General features: G+C 37.6%; 1 protein-coding gene across 11 annotated transcripts in view; it reads right to left on the bottom strand.

Moving 5' to 3' along the window:
• ABI2 (abl interactor 2) overlaps positions 1-18,686 on the bottom strand; it is a 101,232-nt gene that overhangs the window by 15,685 nt on the left and 66,861 nt on the right. For 5 of the 11 annotated variants that reach the window (XM_006153064.3, XM_027773661.1, XM_006153070.3 and 2 more), the window contains 3 exons: positions 18,472-18,654; positions 13,675-13,833; positions 5,687-5,773 (listed from right to left, as the gene is read on the bottom strand). In XM_006153064.3, coding sequence (XP_006153126.1) covers positions 5,687-5,773; positions 13,675-13,833; positions 18,472-18,654 — 429 coding nt within the window. The remainder of the gene's footprint in view (positions 1-5,686; positions 5,774-13,674; positions 13,834-18,471; positions 18,655-18,686) is intronic. The other 6 variants (XM_006153068.3, XM_006153069.3, XM_006153073.3 and 3 more) reach the window with 3 other exon arrangements.

Below are 18,686 nucleotides of genomic sequence, written 5' to 3'. Positions count from 1 at the left end.
TAAATAAATAAATAAATAAATAAATAAATACATACAAAAAGTTAAATAAAATAATTCTTTTTAAAAAATAAGATTAACATAACATTTTGACTTAAAATGTTCTAATTACTCAGCTAGCACTTTATGAAACATTTTTTCATTTCATCTTTACTTTGAGAGGTGGTATTTTTAATCCTCATTTTATAGTTATAGAAGCTGGCTTCCAAGAGAAAGTAGTCCTATGGCAAGTAAATGGAAGAGCATCTGAACTCTAATGCCTGGTATCTTAAAAACTTCACTACTATGGGATGAGATAAACACATTAACTTCATTCAGAAACATCAACTAAAAACATACTGTGGCAAGGTACTATGCCGAGCACTGACAGAGAAGAGTAGACAAGTCACGGAGACATGGACAACCAAACTTCCATTTACAAGTAAGGGCAGAAGTGCTTTAAGATATTATGGGAACACATGGCACAGATGAAAATTCTTATGTGGGTCAGGAAAGATTTCCTAAGACCTGAAAGATGAGTAAGTATTAACGGTCCGGGCAGCATAGTAAAGAAGTAGACACTTCATGTCAAATGTAAAGCAAGAATAAGTAGGTAGGTCAGAAAGCAGGTAACTTTCAAAGAACTGTCCATCATTCAGTAGACAGAGACATGAGGAAGCTAAAGATGACTAAGAGTCCTATAGCTGTCTGGAGTCTATCAAAGAGCAAAAGGTAAGCCATAGAAAGACTTTAAGGAGAATAATAGGATCATAACTGTACTTCTTACCCCAGTATAAATGGTTCATTATAACTGGTTCCAAATGACTTCAGACTTCTTCCAAACATCAAACTTAATGTAGAATAAATATCTGCTACAATAGAGTACATTCAAAATAATACACCTGAGAATCTTCTAAAATAATCCCCCCCCCCAAAAAAGGTATATATCTTTCCAAGATAAATGTTTTGAAGAGGTAACATTCACTTGAATGTATAAGATCTACTCTGTCTGTAAAATTGGTCACAACACACCTCACACACAATGCTTTTTATTTGATACATTTTGTATATGAGAAGAGTATGTGACTATGGAAAGTAATGTTAAAGATTATCCCCATAGGGTGGCCAAATTAGGAACAGACTTTTAAAATATACAGGTAGTGCTGCTATAATGTTTTCAATTATCTACCTAAGACATTTCTACGTCTCATGCACTTCAGTAATATTAAATAAAAGTACCTTTGAGGGGATCTGTTCATGAAACATTTTGATGTTTATACAAACTTAGCAACTTTCACTAATGACTGTTAAAAACTAATGAAACATCTTGTTTCATAAAATCCTATTTAACTTTCAAATCTAGTTTTTTGCAAGAAAAATAACCTCTCAGTTCCTATGCAAACAGTTATTTGACTGATGGATTAGTCTTTAATGTTAATTTCAAGATCTGGCCTTTACTCCTGAAGCTTCTTAGAACCACTCTGCTCAGAATGAATGACATCCTCTCAAAGAATATATCGTAGTGCTATGGCTTGACTAAAATGCAGTGTATTCATGCTGAGGAAAATCATTTTGTATGTCATAAATATGTACAGTGATTTAATGTAAATTTAAAACATTTAAATTGTCAGATAGATAAGATAGAACAGTAACTGCAACTGATTGGTGGAATTCTCCTAGGTACACACTCATCCTAATAATAAAACAGAAACAACTTCCGCAGTATTATTAAGGGACTATCTTCACTAATGTGACTAAATTGAATTTTTGATGGGAGAAAAATTTTCATCTACTGTAATGATGCTTAGACTTTCCAACTTATATGAGTATGTAGAATGGAACCAGCACTGGAAAGTCTGATTCTGGTACTCTGATTAAACCCTTTTCTACTTAGCCCAACCTACCCTATTTAGATTCCACAGAAAATAGAAAAAGAGCAGGCAACAGTGACCTCTATCCTACATTTGACTTTACAAACCTGGCAAAAGAATACTCTACATCTGTGTTGTGTACACAGTGGCCCAGCTGAAAGGAGCTGAGAGGCTGTTTTCTCCTAGAGGCTGTGTGGGTCACACACAAGTCACTGAATGGTGGGCCTCAATAGCAGAATTTAAAAACATGGGAAATCAGGGCCAGCAACCGGTGTAGTGGTTAAGGCACTGGACTCTCACACAGTCAACTGCGGTTTGAGTATCAGAAACGTCGGCTTGAAATTCATGCCAGGTCAACGTGCGTGCACGCCCAAAATCCCAAGAGGAAAATGAAGGAAAAGGGATTACGACATGGCCATCCCCTTGGGGGAGGGGGGTGATTTCTTGCCTTCTGTTTCTTTGTCTCTCTCTGTCTTTCTGGTAAGCACATGCACCCTATAGCAAAAATCACTCTACAATAAAAAAGAAATCTACCTGAGAAATCAGTGTGGTAAACCATGTACCTTCCAATAAACATTAGTGAGTAAACAAACTATTTTCAGAAATCAGCAAATACAGATGCAGAGGCACCTGAAAGAGAAACTGAGTCCTCATGTCAATGAGACTGGATTATAACCAATGAAAATACAAACACATGTAATAAAGAAGAATATATTATGGGAACACATGGCACAGATGAAAATTCTTATGTGGGTCAGGAAAGATTTCCTAAGACCTGAAAGATGAGTAAGTATTAACGGTCCGGGCAGCATAGTAAAGAAGTAGACACTTCATGTCAAATGTAAAGCAAGAATAAGTAGGTAGGTCAGAAAGCAGGTAACTTTCAAAGAACTGTCCATCATTCAGTAGACAGAGACATGAGGAAGCTAAAGATGACTAAGAGTCCTATAGCTGTCTGGAGTCTATCAAAGAGCAAAAGGTAAGCCATAGAAAGACTTTAAGGAGAATAATAGGATCATAACTGTACTTCTTACCCCAGTATAAATGGTTCATTATAACTGGTTCCAAATGACTTCAGACTTCTTCCAAACATCAAACTTAATGTAGAATAAATATCTGCTACAATAGAGTACATTCAAAATAATACACCTGAGAATCTTCTAAAATAATCCCCCCCCCCAAAAAAGGTATATATCTTTCCAAGATAAATGTTTTGAAGAGGTAACATTCACTTGAATGTATAAGATCTACTCTGTCTGTAAAATTGGTCACAACACACCTCACACACAATGCTTTTTATTTGATACATTTTGTATATGAGAAGAGTATGTGACTATGGAAAGTAATGTTAAAGATTATCCCCATAGGGTGGCCAAATTAGGAACAGACTTTTAAAATATACAGGTAGTGCTGCTATAATGTTTTCAATTATCTACCTAAGACATTTCTACGTCTCATGCACTTCAGTAATATTAAATAAAAGTACCTTTGAGGGGATCTGTTCATGAAACATTTTGATGTTTATACAAACTTAGCAACTTTCACTAATGACTGTTAAAAACTAATGAAACATCTTGTTTCATAAAATCCTATTTAACTTTCAAATCTAGTTTTTTGCAAGAAAAATAACCTCTCAGTTCCTATGCAAACAGTTATTTGACTGATGGATTAGTCTTTAATGTTAATTTCAAGATCTGGCCTTTACTCCTGAAGCTTCTTAGAACCACTCTGCTCAGAATGAATGACATCCTCTCAAAGAATATATCGTAGTGCTATGGCTTGACTAAAATGCAGTGTATTCATGCTGAGGAAAATCATTTTGTATGTCATAAATATGTACAGTGATTTAATGTAAATTTAAAACATTTAAATTGTCAGATAGATAAGATAGAACAGTAACTGCAACTGATTGGTGGAATTCTCCTAGGTACACACTCATCCTAATAATAAAACAGAAACAACTTCCGCAGTATTATTAAGGGACTATCTTCACTAATGTGACTAAATTGAATTTTTGATGGGAGAAAAATTTTCATCTACTGTAATGATGCTTAGACTTTCCAACTTATATGAGTATGTAGAATGGAACCAGCACTGGAAAGTCTGATTCTGGTACTCTGATTAAACCCTTTTCTACTTAGCCCAACCTACCCTATTTAGATTCCACAGAAAATAGAAAAAGAGCAGGCAACAGTGACCTCTATCCTACATTTGACTTTACAAACCTGGCAAAAGAATACTCTACATCTGTGTTGTGTACACAGTGGCCCAGCTGAAAGGAGCTGAGAGGCTGTTTTCTCCTAGAGGCTGTGTGGGTCACACACAAGTCACTGAATGGTGGGCCTCAATAGCAGAATTTAAAAACATGGGAAATCAGGGCCAGCAACCGGTGTAGTGGTTAAGGCACTGGACTCTCACACAGTCAACTGCGGTTTGAGTATCAGAAACGTCGGCTTGAAATTCATGCCAGGTCAACGTGCGTGCACGCCCAAAATCCCAAGAGGAAAATGAAGGAAAAGGGATTACGACATGGCCATCCCCTTGGGGGAGGGGGGTGATTTCTTGCCTTCTGTTTCTTTGTCTCTCTCTGTCTTTCTGGTAAGCACATGCACCCTATAGCAAAAATCACTCTACAATAAAAAAGAAATCTACCTGAGAAATCAGTGTGGTAAACCATGTACCTTCCAATAAACATTAGTGAGTAAACAAACTATTTTCAGAAATCAGCAAATACAGATGCAGAGGCACCTGAAAGAGAAACTGAGTCCTCATGTCAATGAGACTGGATTATAACCAATGAAAATACAAACACATGTAATAAAGAAGAATGTGCTGCTAAAGAGGAAGCATTTTAGTCAGCTATAGAATCACCAAAAAAGGAGGGAATGAGTGCCTCTTATGTGTCAGATGCACTTCTAAGTGCTGGGGACCTACCCAGCAAACAAAACCAGCAAAATCCCTGCTCTCGTAGAGCTTACCATTGCCGAATTGGCAGTGCCCATTTCCAAAGAAGCAGGAATCCTAAGCAAAAGGTTGCAAATATTTCTACCCTCCAGTGAGGCGGTCCTTCTTAGAAGATGGACTACCCTGGCCTAATGACATTATATACATTACATCTTTAATTAATGAAATTCCTCTAGTTCGAGTTCCGTGCCCATCACCACCCTTGTTTGTTCGGCCCCTCACAAAGACTGTCTGCAAGACTATCCCACAGCCTGTATCTACCGGCTTCCTGATTTGTAGACATCAGAGCCTTTTGAGCTTCCATAATATTTCCTGAGGAGAAGACACAAGGGGACTCTAAAATTAGTTACCTGATTCTACAGTCCAGATCACAAGCCTAGGTAAATTCATTGTCAATTTATGCATCATCTTGGGAGACAAGACTGGCAGCTTGGTTCACTGGGCCCTACTACCATGGCATGGCCCTTTTCCTTTTCTAACCACAGAACTGAAAGAAGATCCTGGGCTACCCACAATAACCCTAAAACCTCAGTGATAGGAAAATATACTGCTACTTGTCTAAGAAACCTAGAGAAAAAGTTGGGATATCTGGTAACTAAAGAATAGCTCAGTTATTTATGATCTTTCCTTTCTTCAATGTGCCTTATTTTATATTTATTTGTGTTAGCTTCATGACTAGACGTTAAGCTGTTTAAAGTAGAAAATTTCATCTTAATTCTTTTTATCATTCCCCACTAGCCATTCATACAGTGACTTGTTCTTAATATTCAACTATTCAAAGTATTAGCAAATGAATGACTAGTCAGTCAATCATATATAAATGACATTTGTTTGCCTATAATCTGATCTACAGCATAAAGAAGACATAAACTTACTATTTTCTTGGACTCTGGCCACAAATCCCATTAAAGGTAACTGAGGAGTTACCTGTAGGATGGAGGGAGGAGGAGGAGCAAGAGATACTGTAAAAACAAAAAAGGTGTGGAGGATAAGGGGTAAGGGCGAGTTACATTAAAAGGAAAGGATAATACAATAAAACAAACATATAAAGGAGGGAAACCACTATTCACAAACATTTTATAAGCTAGCTTAAGAATATCCTTTTATGGGATATTCATTAACACATAAAACAAAGTATTAGGGGGTTTTTAGTTATGCTATTAAAAATTACACCAGGAACCATTTATTGTACACAGGTCTTCTCTAATATGTAATGGCAATTAATTTTTTTCATATTTATAACACCATGTCTTCTTGAAGCATTTCTGCAGATTACCATGAATAATTTGGTGTTCTAAACTTTATGTTGACAGTTACAAGCTTAAATGTTTGTCAATACAGGAGGAAAAAAATAAATTATATCCCAACATGCTAAATTTTTACTTTATATTTCTTCATTAACAAGAAAATTAATTGGTTTTTCATTCATTAAACAAATATTTACTGACTTCCTAGCATGTGGTAAGAACTCAGCTAGGAAACGGTTACCAAAACCATTCCCTGAGTGTCAGGTGCTGCATTATTACAATTTTCATAATCTGGACTCGTTGCTACATTTCTTTCTTGAACATACAGAAGAGAGCTGGCCTTATTTCAATCAGTCCACTCTTCTTACCAACATGTCTTCCTCTCTATCTCAAATAGCTGGCATAGTAACTAGCACTAGTAAGCCTTCAGCAAATGTTTAACATCTATAAATGCAGCCAGGTATGCAGAAAGTAACTTCCCAAGATTAACTTTACTGTTGTAGTTTCGAATAAGTATGCCTCTTCTTATAAAGAGATAATGTCCGTGTTAGTTCTAAATTACAGTGAAGACTAATAAAACTAAAAAGATGAATGTGGGGCCCAGCGGGTGGCGTGGTGGACTCCCACAGGGCTGAACGCAGTTTGAGTCCCAGACCTGACAGCTTTTTTTCTCACTTCTCTCAATCTCTCTTTCATTCTGTCCCCCTCTGGTCAAATAAAAATAAAAATAAATAAATAAAGTTAAAATAAAATAATTCTTTTAAAAAAAAAAGATGAATGTGTATCTGTTCCCAAGATCATCACATTCTATTTGAGAACAGAAGATAAAAATAAGAATCTTCACCCTACAATATCTGTAGCACTTTCCTGCAGGTGGTAGCAGTGGTGGTGAGAGTAAGGATACGTATACAGAAATTACCTCTCAGCAGGTACTAGGAAGAAAAGAAGTTCACCAAGCATACACAGGTTTAGAATGATGGGACCCAGTCAGAGGGATGGCTTAGAGGCATAAAACAGCATGATCACTTTACAGGACCAGAAAATATTTTCATGTGGCTAGCATGAAGTACCCCAAGAGAGTAACAAAATCCCAGAATGATGAGTGTGGGGCATGAATGAGGCAAAGCCCCTATATGCCAGGATTAAGAGTGGAAACATACTAGATTTTAAACTCACTCAGTCTCATACCCCTGATCCCCCATTTCGTTGTTATTTGGACATCGAGTCAATCAACTAGGGCCTCATCCATAAACGAAATATGAAAAAGAGGTAAAGCAACCTACTTCACATGACTGTGTGCAAAAAACAAAAACAAAAAAAAGTTGTGGAAAGCCTAACCCAGGGCTTAGCATATAATAAATCAAGGCAGTTCTAGAAATGAGAAGAAAACTTAGTAATTATGTGGGAAAAAAAGAGTACTTGATAACTAACAATTTAGCTAGCATATAAAGAAGAGCAAAAAAATGAAAGTGATTCTTGGAATTTTTGCTTTCCTAACTATGAAGGTGGCAGTGCCGTTAGCCACATTAACCTAAGCAGGGCGTACTGAAAAGGGACGGGCTAGTGGGTAGGTGGCTCAGGGAGACACCGATATAATAAATGAGATCTGTGAAAGTAACTTCAGCATAAATATGGGAGGCAACTAGAATTTGGGGGTTGAATTTGTGTGAAAAATCACAAAGTACAAGAGCTATCAGTTCACAGTAGAGAGAAGGCTGATGCTGTGACAGATGCGGGAGAACATGTGTGAAACATGGGAGAACATACCTAGATGCAGGGACAGAAGCAGGGAGAGCATATCTAGACAAGAGTTAAGCAGATAATCTTCATGCAGGGGACAGCAGTATAACTCTAGATATCAGTACCTTTCTTTAGGTTTTTCTCTAAAGTCGTCATTTTTGACAGTAAATCCTTGACTGATATGTTTGTCTCCCACTCAGAGGGCTGGAACAACTGCTATGGGCACAGCACCTTGTTCCCAATACTTAGGGTAAACAGACAACAATGAACAAGGCAGGTAGCAGAAACAAAACAGGAATAAACTGAGAAAGGGCAGCAGTTAGCAGATGACAGAAAAGCACAGACTACATGCACATTCTCATGAAAAAGATGACGCATTCTTCTCCCGTAAGTGCAATCCCTACTTGCCCAGGAACAGAACAGTAGGGAACTTGCTACTTCAGCCATGTTTCTCTACCAAATAAAGAACAACCTTTGATACCTGGCTGTAAAAAAGCATGTTTAGGTACTTGATTTCCAGCAGTGTGTAGATGTTTATTATCTAAGATATATCTATAACATTTATTAATCTTAAGATGAATATGCTTTATACTTTTTCTAGTTCTAAACATAAAAATCTGGAACTCATAGTCATTTTAAGCAGCCATCAATAGCAGCCAGGGAAAAATCTCAGATGTTCCTCAATCATAATTAATTATAATAAATTAGATTTATTTCAAAGGTAGTCTAGGGCATGTTCAAAAATACAATTCCATCTGGGATTTACAAAGATCACTCCAAATTCTAGTGAAGTTTTTTTTGCACAAGGCAAACCTTTAACATGGCATTTTCTTCTTGAACTACGTAAGATTTCATCTGACCAAATACTTGTAAACCAGAGTAAAACAGCCTATTTTAGATTAGATTTGCTTCCCTAGTGTTGAACGTGAAAAATTTTAGGAGAATCTAAACTGGAGCCTGATACAAAGAATGTGAATGTTTGCAGCATTCAGTTGAGTCCTAGGCATATCATAAATAGGCAAGAACAGGAAGCGACTTTTTAAACTTCTTTTCACTCCATGTAGCTAAGAAGATTCCTCATCTGACAAAATTCTTTCCAAATAACCACCAAATGACCTCCAAACTTCAATTCAGTAACTGTTATTTCCACAATAAACAGTAATGAAGTTAACGTGAAAAGATAGGCTCACCAAGTAACTGGAGTTTCTAGAGCGATCTTAAGCTGAATAGCTGTAAGAACTGTGTGTATGTGCACAGAGCTACGCTTAAATATAAGCAGTAAAAGGTTTTCCAAGCAAACCAAACTAAGGGGATGTCTGTGCTAATAGAATATGCAGATTTTCTAAGCATCACCATCCTGGTTACTTATAAAGTCCTTCAAAGCATAATCTGAGACTTGGTGTTTAAGATGTACAAAGAGTTTTTAAAAATAAAATTAGGCTTTTACATCTTATTTCCACACTTGACAGGAACTCTGAGACAATTAGACAAAATAAATACTGTGAATACTACTTTTAAAACCATTACAGGGGGCCAACAGGTGGCATGGTGATTAAGGGCACTGAACTCCCATGTGGCAGACCATTGGTTCAAGTACCAGACCGGGTGGCTTGCTTTCTCACTTTTTCTCTCTTTCTCTCGCTCCCTCTCCCTTTCTCTCTCTCTTTCTGGTCAAATTAAGATAAATAAAGTTAAATAAAAGAATTCTTTTCTCTTGTTTCTTTTATTGGAGAAGTTGTTTTTGCGATAGGGCACATGTGCTCACCAGAAAGAGAGAGAGAGAGACAGAGAGACAGAAAGCAAGAAATCACCCACCACCCATGGGGGATGGCCATACCACAATCCCTTCTCCTCCATTCTCCTCTCAGGATCTTGGGCATGCATGTACACATACACGCCTGGCATGAGTTTAAGCTACGGGGTCTGGGACTTAAACCACAGTCGACCACATGGGAGTCCAGCAACATAGTCATTATGCCAACTGCTGGTCCCAAATAAAATAATTCTTAAAAAAAAAAAGAACATTATAGAACATCACCTTTATAGGTAATATATATTTAAGATAGCCCATTCAAGTTTATTTCCTTCTATTTTACATTCCAGTGAGAAAAATAATTACAGTTTAAGAGTGAGTATCTCCTAAGCCCAGTTGTGGTAGTATGGGCTGGACACTGCTCCTCGGCAAGCTGAAATGACGTGAGACCCAGGTCCCAGGTTGGATTCCTGGTACACCCTAAAAACACCGAATGGCTTGTGCCCACAGTCCCAGCTACTCAGGAGGCTGAGGCAGGATTGCCACACATTAAGAACCAGTGGAGGAATTACCAGATGGCGTAATGGTTACGTCTGCTGGACTCCCAAGTAGTGGACAGTGGTTCTAGTCCTGGACCCAGCAGCTTAAAACTCATATTGGGTGCTTGTGTGTGCGAGGCTAAAATCCCAAGAGCAGAAGGGATCACGGTGTGGTCATTCCCCTTGAGGGGTGATTTTTTGCTTTCTGTCTCTGTCTCTCCAGTGAGTGCACGTGCCCTATAGCAAAAATCTCTCTTAAATGGGGGGTAGGAGGGACAAGAACCTGTCAAAACACCATACACATATATACAAAAAAAAAAGTAGTTTTTAGAGTAAGTATATTCAAAGGAGAACTTATTAACCAATCAATAAGAAGAGCTTTTCTGATGGAAAAAATAACATGATTACCAAACAACTATCAATCCTGTAGTCTCAGATGATTAAAGGAATTGGATCATTTTTTATTATTCCTTTTCAAATAATAAAGTTACCATATGTCATTATGCCAAGAAAAAGTAGCAGATTAAAATGTACAGCTTAGGGACTGGCAGATGGTGTGGTAGTTAAGGTGCTGGACCACCCACGGTTCGAGTCCTGGACCTGGTAGCTTGCTTTCTCAATCTCCCTTTCTCTCAGTCTATTATATCTCCGGTCAAAATTGAATAATGATGATAAATAAAATTTAAAATAAATAAATCTTTTTTAAAAATATATGTACAGTTTAAAAACACAACTTGTGTGTTTTCTTTAAATATATCAATAGAACTGACAGAAGAAACTCTTTTTAAGAATTAATTTTTTAATTTAACGTCATTTATTATTATTTTCCAGTTTGATCAGAGACACAGAGAAAGTAAGAAAGCAAGCCACCCAGTTCAGGACTCAAACCATGGTCAGTCATGTGGGAGTCCAGAGTCTTTAACCACCATGCCACGTGCTAGCCCCATAAAAACACAATTTGTGTTTAACAGTCAGTATAAAGGGTCTATTTGCTTTGATTATCTGAGACTATATTTACATTTTTCAGCTCTTCTACTGCTTTTTTTCTCTACAGAGTAAATATTACCTAACAAACTCTAAGACTGCCTAAAATAAGTATTCAAAAATAGTATCTTGCTACTGATAGTTACTCTGCTAAAGCCCACTGTATCTGTATTCTTCTACAGACCGATAGCAATGCTGCAAACTAGTAGTCACAGAGAGTGTGTGATGAGGCTTTGCTTCTGCAGTATTACCATCTCAGTGCTGTTTTTCACCACCTTTCTTAAAGAATTATTCACTTAATTTTTATCATTATTTTTTCAATTTGCTACAGGTCACAAACACTCGACAGAGAGGGAGGGAAAGTGGGAAACAGGTAGCCAGGTCCAGGACTCAAACCCTGATTGGCCATGTGGGAGTCCAGCACCCCAACCACCACGCCATTTGCGGGCTTCTGCTTTTTTTTTTTATTATTATTATTGAAGTAGGTTTTGAGGTTTTGGGTTTTGGGATTTTTGTTTGTTTTGTTTTTTGCTATAGGGTATGCCTACCCACCAGAGAGACAGAGACAGGCAAAGTGAGAAAGCACCCCCCAGGAGGATAGCCCTACCATCCTTTCTACTCCATTCTTCTCTCAGGATTTTAGCACGCACACGCACGCACACACACACACACACACACACACACACACATACACCAAGTGTGTTTCTTGTCAAGACACTAGGTCCAGGACTTGAACTGCAAAGCCATGTGAGGTCTAGCTGCATCAAGAATCACATTTTTCTAAGAGTATACCCATTCAGAATTACTTCTATCTCATATAATTGTATAGTCACATTTCTCACCAATTTTATGATTAGATTTCTTTAAAAAGCCTTCTTTTGTAAGAAACTGAGTAGTAAAATATAGGCTATTTTCTCTTGACACCCTTAGGATGCTACATTACTAATTCCTTACCAAATTAGGATCATACATGTGTATGTAAATATATGTACAAATGCATACATCTAGATAAAAGTATATTCTTCTTTATCACCAAGTTGCTTCAAATTTTTACTTAAAGATTGTTAACTCATGATCAGCCCTGCATGTTTCTAAGATCTTCCTCACTGCTAGCAAGATGAATGATAAACTGATATTCCTAATTTTTTTGGATGGATTATATTAAGAAGTAATGAGAAACAAAGGTGTTTCCGCTATGACCTGATCAAAGTGTTACTTCAATACTTGTTTCAGAAATAATTTCATTAGAAAACAACTACTGTACTTCTAGAACTTAGTACTTATACTGTATATTCCATTATTTTAATTCCTCTATTGTAATGACCCTTCTTAAAGAATTACTTATTTAATTCCATTTGTTATTATTGCTTTTTAATTTGACCAGAGAGAGACAGAGAGAGAGCAAAAGGGAAAGGGAGAAAGCAAGCCCCCAGGTCTGGGACTTGAACTGCAGCTGGCCATGTGGGAATCCAGTGCCTTTAACCACCATGCCACCTGCTGGTCCCTATAATGACCCTTTTTTTGAGGGGGGGCAGGGAGAGGTTCTTTTGCTATAGGGTGCATGCACTTGCCAGACAGACAGAGAGAGACAGAGAGACAGAAAGCAAGAAATCACCCCCCGGGGTGAGTGGGGGGGATGGCCATGCTGCAATCCCTTCTCCTTTCAGGACCTTGGGCATGCACATACAAGCGCCCGGCTGAGTTTTAAGCCTCCAGATCTGGGACTTGAACCGCGGTCAACTACATGGGAGTCCAGCGACACAGCCATTACTCTAATGGCTGGTCCCTATAATGACCCTTTTTGAACTCAAACCAAAGTATATATTAACAAACACATTAACTGTATTGCTACATTTATACCTCACCCCATTATATTTATATTCACATGAATCCCAGCTTGGCAGCTCATTTCTTCAGGAGCATGCATCTATAAGTCTCCAGTTGCAAAAAAAAAAAAAAAAAAAAAAAGGCTCAAAGAACACACATCTGGCATCATGTTGTTAAATCAGGAGTTAGCAAGACCAGCAGATGGCATAATGGTTATGTCACTGAACTCCCATGTAGTCAACTGCAGTTCAAGTCCTAGACCAGCAGCTTAAAACTCACAACAGGCACACATGTTTGTGTGCCTAAAATCCTGGGAGGAGAATGGAGAAGAGACTGTGGCATAGTCATCCTCCCTGAGGGGTGATTTCTTTCTGTCTGTCTCTCTAGAGAGTGCACAGGCCCTATAACAAAAATCTCGCTAAAAAAAAAAAAAAAAAAAATAGGGAATTAGCTACTTGAGAAAATACAAGAAATTTCCCCATATTTAAAAAAACAAAAAACAAAAAACAAAAAACAAGAATGGGGCTGGCAAGTGGCGTGGTGGTTAAGGCGCTGGCTCAATCATGGAAATTGTATTGCTTTTTTTAAAAAACTGAAAGACACAATATACCAACCTAGTAATCACTCATTGTTATAGACATTCAACAGTACTAACCACTCATTATATGCTAGATATTTGTCATCAAAGGGTTTTTTTTGTTTGTTTGTTTGTTTTTAGTTAATTGAAGGTATTTAATTAGATATATTCTGTAGAATGCAAAAGAAAATCTAACCTGGATTCTGGCTATAAAAAGGTCCTCCATTCATCTGATTCTGAAGGCTTGTTTGTGAAGTTATGGAAGGAGGGCGTCTATAGGGCAAGGAGCCCCCTATTGTTGGGGGAGTATGGCGAGAGGCAGGCCTATTCATGCTGTAGAACTGAACAGGATGACCTGGAAAAGGAACAGAACACCAAACTGCTGTTAAAAGAAAATTATCTCAGATAATTAAATACTTTATATATAATGCCTAAATCTTAATAAGATTATTAAAAGTAACAATGTTTAGCTCATTGAACTGCTATCTAAAAATCCTAATGCAAGATGACAGTTATTGCTCAGCTGACATGATATATCAAAATACAAAAGCAGGAAAGCAAATAAAAACATGATTAAATTTTTAAGAGCATTATCTAAATAGATGATTATCATTATGATTTTAATAAATTAATCTTTTGAGAGGGCTTCAAAATCACCATAATTAAATTCATGCCTCCTTCCCCCCAGTGCTGCTAATAAGCACTGAAAACTAAATTCAACAAGGTAGAATGACACCCGGGGCCCAGTCACAGTGGCCTGTCCTGCTAATGCTACAACTGAACAGATCAAGGCCACATGAGAGTTCCAAATCGCTGGCATGTGTCTTTCGTCTCAGCTACAGGCACTTAGAAAGATCTAGAACAGCAGGCTCCTGTCTTAAAAAAATAAAGAACACACACATAGAAAAGAGAAAAAATACATTTATGAAAGCAAAAGAAAAATGTTTGACCCAATTTTATTTCAGAAGAGTAATGATAAAAATAAACCTAAGATAGAAAAGAAATTTGTTTCCAGGAAAATAAAGTATTTCACTAAAAAGATCAAATAATATAGTTCTAAATAAAAAATAATCTTTATTCAAAAGTACCCATCTTTAAAGCTTCATTATTTTATCTTCAAACTAGAGTTAGGAAACTTGTAATTATGAAGAAAACCGTGAATAAAAATATATCTAATTTTTAATATCACCCCAGAATCTGTATTTGTCATCCATTTCACTGCATTCTGCTCTCTCAAGAGTTCTTCAACAGCTAAAGCTGAATGGAGATACTACTCTTCCCTAGTGCACCACGTTCCAACACAATCCAGTTTCTACATTTTACCTTGACTTCACCCCACTTATACCCATTCTGCTGAGGGCCCTGTACTATCAATAATAGCACAGAGACATACAAGAGAATTACTCCAGCAGGCAAGAGAGAGCAGAGAGCAGGGGAGGAAGCAGCAAGAATCACAAAAGAGGAAGAGAAGAGTGATAGTGGGGCAAAAAAGGGAAGAAGATGAGAGAACAGAAGAAACAGGGGAAAAGAAGGCAAAGAGGAAGGAGGCAGAAAAAGAAAAACACCAAGAGTAAGAGAGGAAGAAAGAGGACAAGTGAAGAGAAAATGAAAACACTTCTGCCAATCTTTCACCTTATCTATAATTATAAAATGGTCTTACATAACTAAAATTGCTCTTTAGAAACACCATATATAGGGACCAGCAGATGGCATAATGGTTACACATTGCTGAACCCCCACATGGCCAACCACGGTTAGGGACCCAGACCCAGTAGCTTAAAACTCACGCTGGGAGAGTGTACGCACACGCCCAAAATTCCAAGAGAAGGGACTGCAGTGTGGCCATCCCCCCTGGGGGGTGATTTCTCACTTTCTGTCTCCCTGTCTGTCTTTTCTGGCGAGTGCACCCACCCTATAGCAAAAACCTCTCTCAAAAAAAAAAAAAAAGAAAAGAAAAGAAAGACCATATATCCATATATTTATCAACTTGGTCCCATATGGAGTCATATAAAGAAAATCATGAAAATACTCAAGAGTTGCTATAATATATAATCTTCTTACACATGTATTAAAACCTAAAATTCAATTCTATTGGATAAAATTTTTGAGCACTGAATCTTAAACATAATCTACTGTTAATGGAGAGACCCCTGCAATCAGGATAACAATGTAAACACACAGGACAATAAGCAATTATTTAAAAGACTAAAGCACATTCAGTCATTTGAACTACTAGATACAAATATAATAATGGATTTTTGGTAATTAATCTATTAAAAAATAGATTCTATTAAAAAATAATACAAACCTAAGATCATCAATTGAAAATAGTTGATAATTAACACCATTATGAACTTTACAAAGTTGGTCCAAAATCTCACATTGTATGTCTGCAGTGATTCAAAGGTACTATCTAATATAGACGCTACTCTAACATTTGGGGGGGAGGAGAGATTTTTGCTCACCAGAGAGACATAGAGACAAAAAGCAAAAATCATTCATCCCCCAGGGAGGATGGCCATGCCTCAATTCCTTCTCCTCCATCCTCTTCTCGGGATGATCTTGGGCATACACACACACGCCTGGCATTAGTTTCAAGTTGCCAAGTCCAGGACTTGAACCATTGCTGACCATGTGGGAGTTCAGGAACATAACCACTACAACATCTGCTTGGTCTATAGTAACTTTTAATGAAGGATTTATCTTGTTTTGGGTAAAAAAAAAAAAAAAAAAAAAAAAAAACCTGCAGCAAATGATCACAGCCCTAACTATAAAACCTAAAACTAAATATTTCTAGAAGAAAACAAAGGACAAAATTTTTATAACTTACTCTTTGATATGACACCAAAAGCACAAAATAAAAAAAAATACTGAGTCATCAGGAAAGTCATGAGGCATTTTTGCATAGAAACATAGAAAAAAATACATGACTTTTCCAACAACCCAATATTTATAAATTAGATTAAATCAAAATGAAGAACTTCTGCTATTTAAAAGGTATCAGTCAATTTCAAGACGTATTTTATACTCTATTTACAGGAGCATAACAAGATTCCCACATTTAACTAGCTATTCTGGCCCAACAAAGATCTCTGCAGATCAAAGAACATGTTCATTTATCTACTGCAGAAAGCTTTTCTTTTAAAGTACTATTAGAGGGACCAGCAGTTAGCATAATGGCTATGTCACTGGACTCCCACGTAGTCAACCACAGTTTGCATCCCGGACCCGGTGGTTTAAACTCACGCTGTGCGCGTGTGCGTGCGTGCCCAAGATCCTGAAAGGAGAAAGGATTGCAGCACCATGGCCATTCCCCCTGGGAGGTGATTTCTTGCTTTCTGTTTCTTTCTCTCTCTGTCTTCCTGGCAAGTGCATGCGCCCTATAGCAAAAACCTCTCCAAAAAAAAAAAAGTACTATTAGAGAAGCTAAGCCATAAAACACCAGTCAAAAACCATTTTAACTTTAAGAGTCCTTTAACATATAAACATCTGTGGGGTGAGCAGGTGGTATGGTGGTTAAGGTGCTAGTCTCCCACATGGCTGATTGTGGTTTGAGTCCCAAACCTGGTGGCTTGCCTTCTCTCCCTATCTCTTTTACGTGTGTGTGTGTGTGTGTGTGTGTGTATCTATCTCTGATCAAACTAAAAAAATAATAAATAAAATTAAATAAAAATAATTTTTAAAAATATTAACATCTGGTTACTGCAATAAAGAAAAACAATATTCTGTGAACTCTTTACTTGTAAGCTAAATGCTAAGGTGGTATGTCTCCAAACACATACACTTTTAGAACAGAGAAGAACCTGCATGACAATAACCAGCATGGGGACCAGCAGGTGGCGTGGTGGTTAAGGAGCTGGACACTCCCACATGACCAACCAGGATTTGAGTCCTGGACCTGGTGGCTTGCTTTCTCACTTCCTCTCTCTCTCACTCTCACCCTCTGTCTCTCTCTGATCAAATTTTAAAAATCAATGAATGAATAAATAAATAATAAAATAAGTAATTACTTTAAAAAAAAATAATAACCAGCATCAATACTAACTGCACAAATATTGGGTCATTGAAAAAGTCACGACACGGGACCAGCAGTTAGCGTAATGACTATGTTGCTGAACTCCCATGGAGTCGACCACGGTTCGATTCCTGGACCCAGTGGCTTAAACTCACGCCAGGCATGTGTGCGTGTATGCCCAAAATCCCAAGAGGAGAATGGAGAAGGGATTGTGGCATAGCCCTCCTCCCTGGGGGGTGGTTTCTCGCTTTCTGTCTCCCTGTCTCTCTGTTTTTCTGGCAAGCGCATACGCACTATAGCAAAAACCCCTCCAGAAAAAATCATGACGCATTTTTTCATGTTTTTCTATCCAAAAGTGTATCATAACTTTTCTGACATATATTTGCTAGCAAGTGAGTTTTATCTCTTCTCTCATCAAAACAGATTTTTTAAGGTTTCAGTTTTAAAATACTAAAACACAAGTCAACTTAAATAAACCTGAAATTCTTTAAAAGAATATTGTCTGAGATTCCAATACTGCTATAAGAAATAACAGATTCTGTCATAACAGAATTACAAAGGCTTTCAATCTGTAACAATATCTCCTCCAAAATATACCTTAGAATTGTCATAGGCCTTTCTTTTTATTGCCTTAACTTGTTAACAAACAGTATTTCTCATAACAATGCCTCAAAACCATATAGAAGGTAGCTCCTTACTAAATTCACCCATCTTTAATAAATAAAATTCAAGCAATTAAAAAATGTATATCTGTGCAACCCTACTGGAAAAAGTGTATTAGAAACTTTATCCTGATTTTCTCAGGCAATTCTAGTCTTTGGTCAAATGCCACTTTCTAGTTAATATATTATTCCTCATATTTTTATTAATATAAAACTCAACCACACGAGACAGATAAATCCTGAACCTGGAGTTCCAGGAAAGAGAGTAACCACCAGACGACTGGATCTCCCTGCCAATAAATAAGCCCATACTCACCTGTAGGGGGAGTGGAAGAAACAACAGGGGGAGTTGGAGAGGTGAAGCCATCAGCAAGGGTCTGGGCACCCCCAGCAGCAGCATCTGGGGCAGTAGAGGATGGGACAGTAGCAGGAACAAGAGGGGCAGGGGCAGATGCAGAAGTAGCAGGAAGGGGAGGGGTGCCAGCAGAGCCAGCAGGGGCTGAAGGGAACGAGGAGTCAGAGGCAGCCTTC

This window comes from Tupaia chinensis, unplaced genomic scaffold (assembly GCF_000334495.1).
Source record: "Tupaia chinensis unplaced genomic scaffold, TupChi_1.0 Scaffold000361_2, whole genome shotgun sequence".
NCBI classification, from domain to species: Eukaryota; Metazoa; Chordata; class Mammalia; order Scandentia; family Tupaiidae; genus Tupaia; species Tupaia belangeri.
The sequence above is the reverse complement of the archived record's forward strand: the minus strand, read 5'-3'. Positions and strand labels throughout refer to the sequence as shown.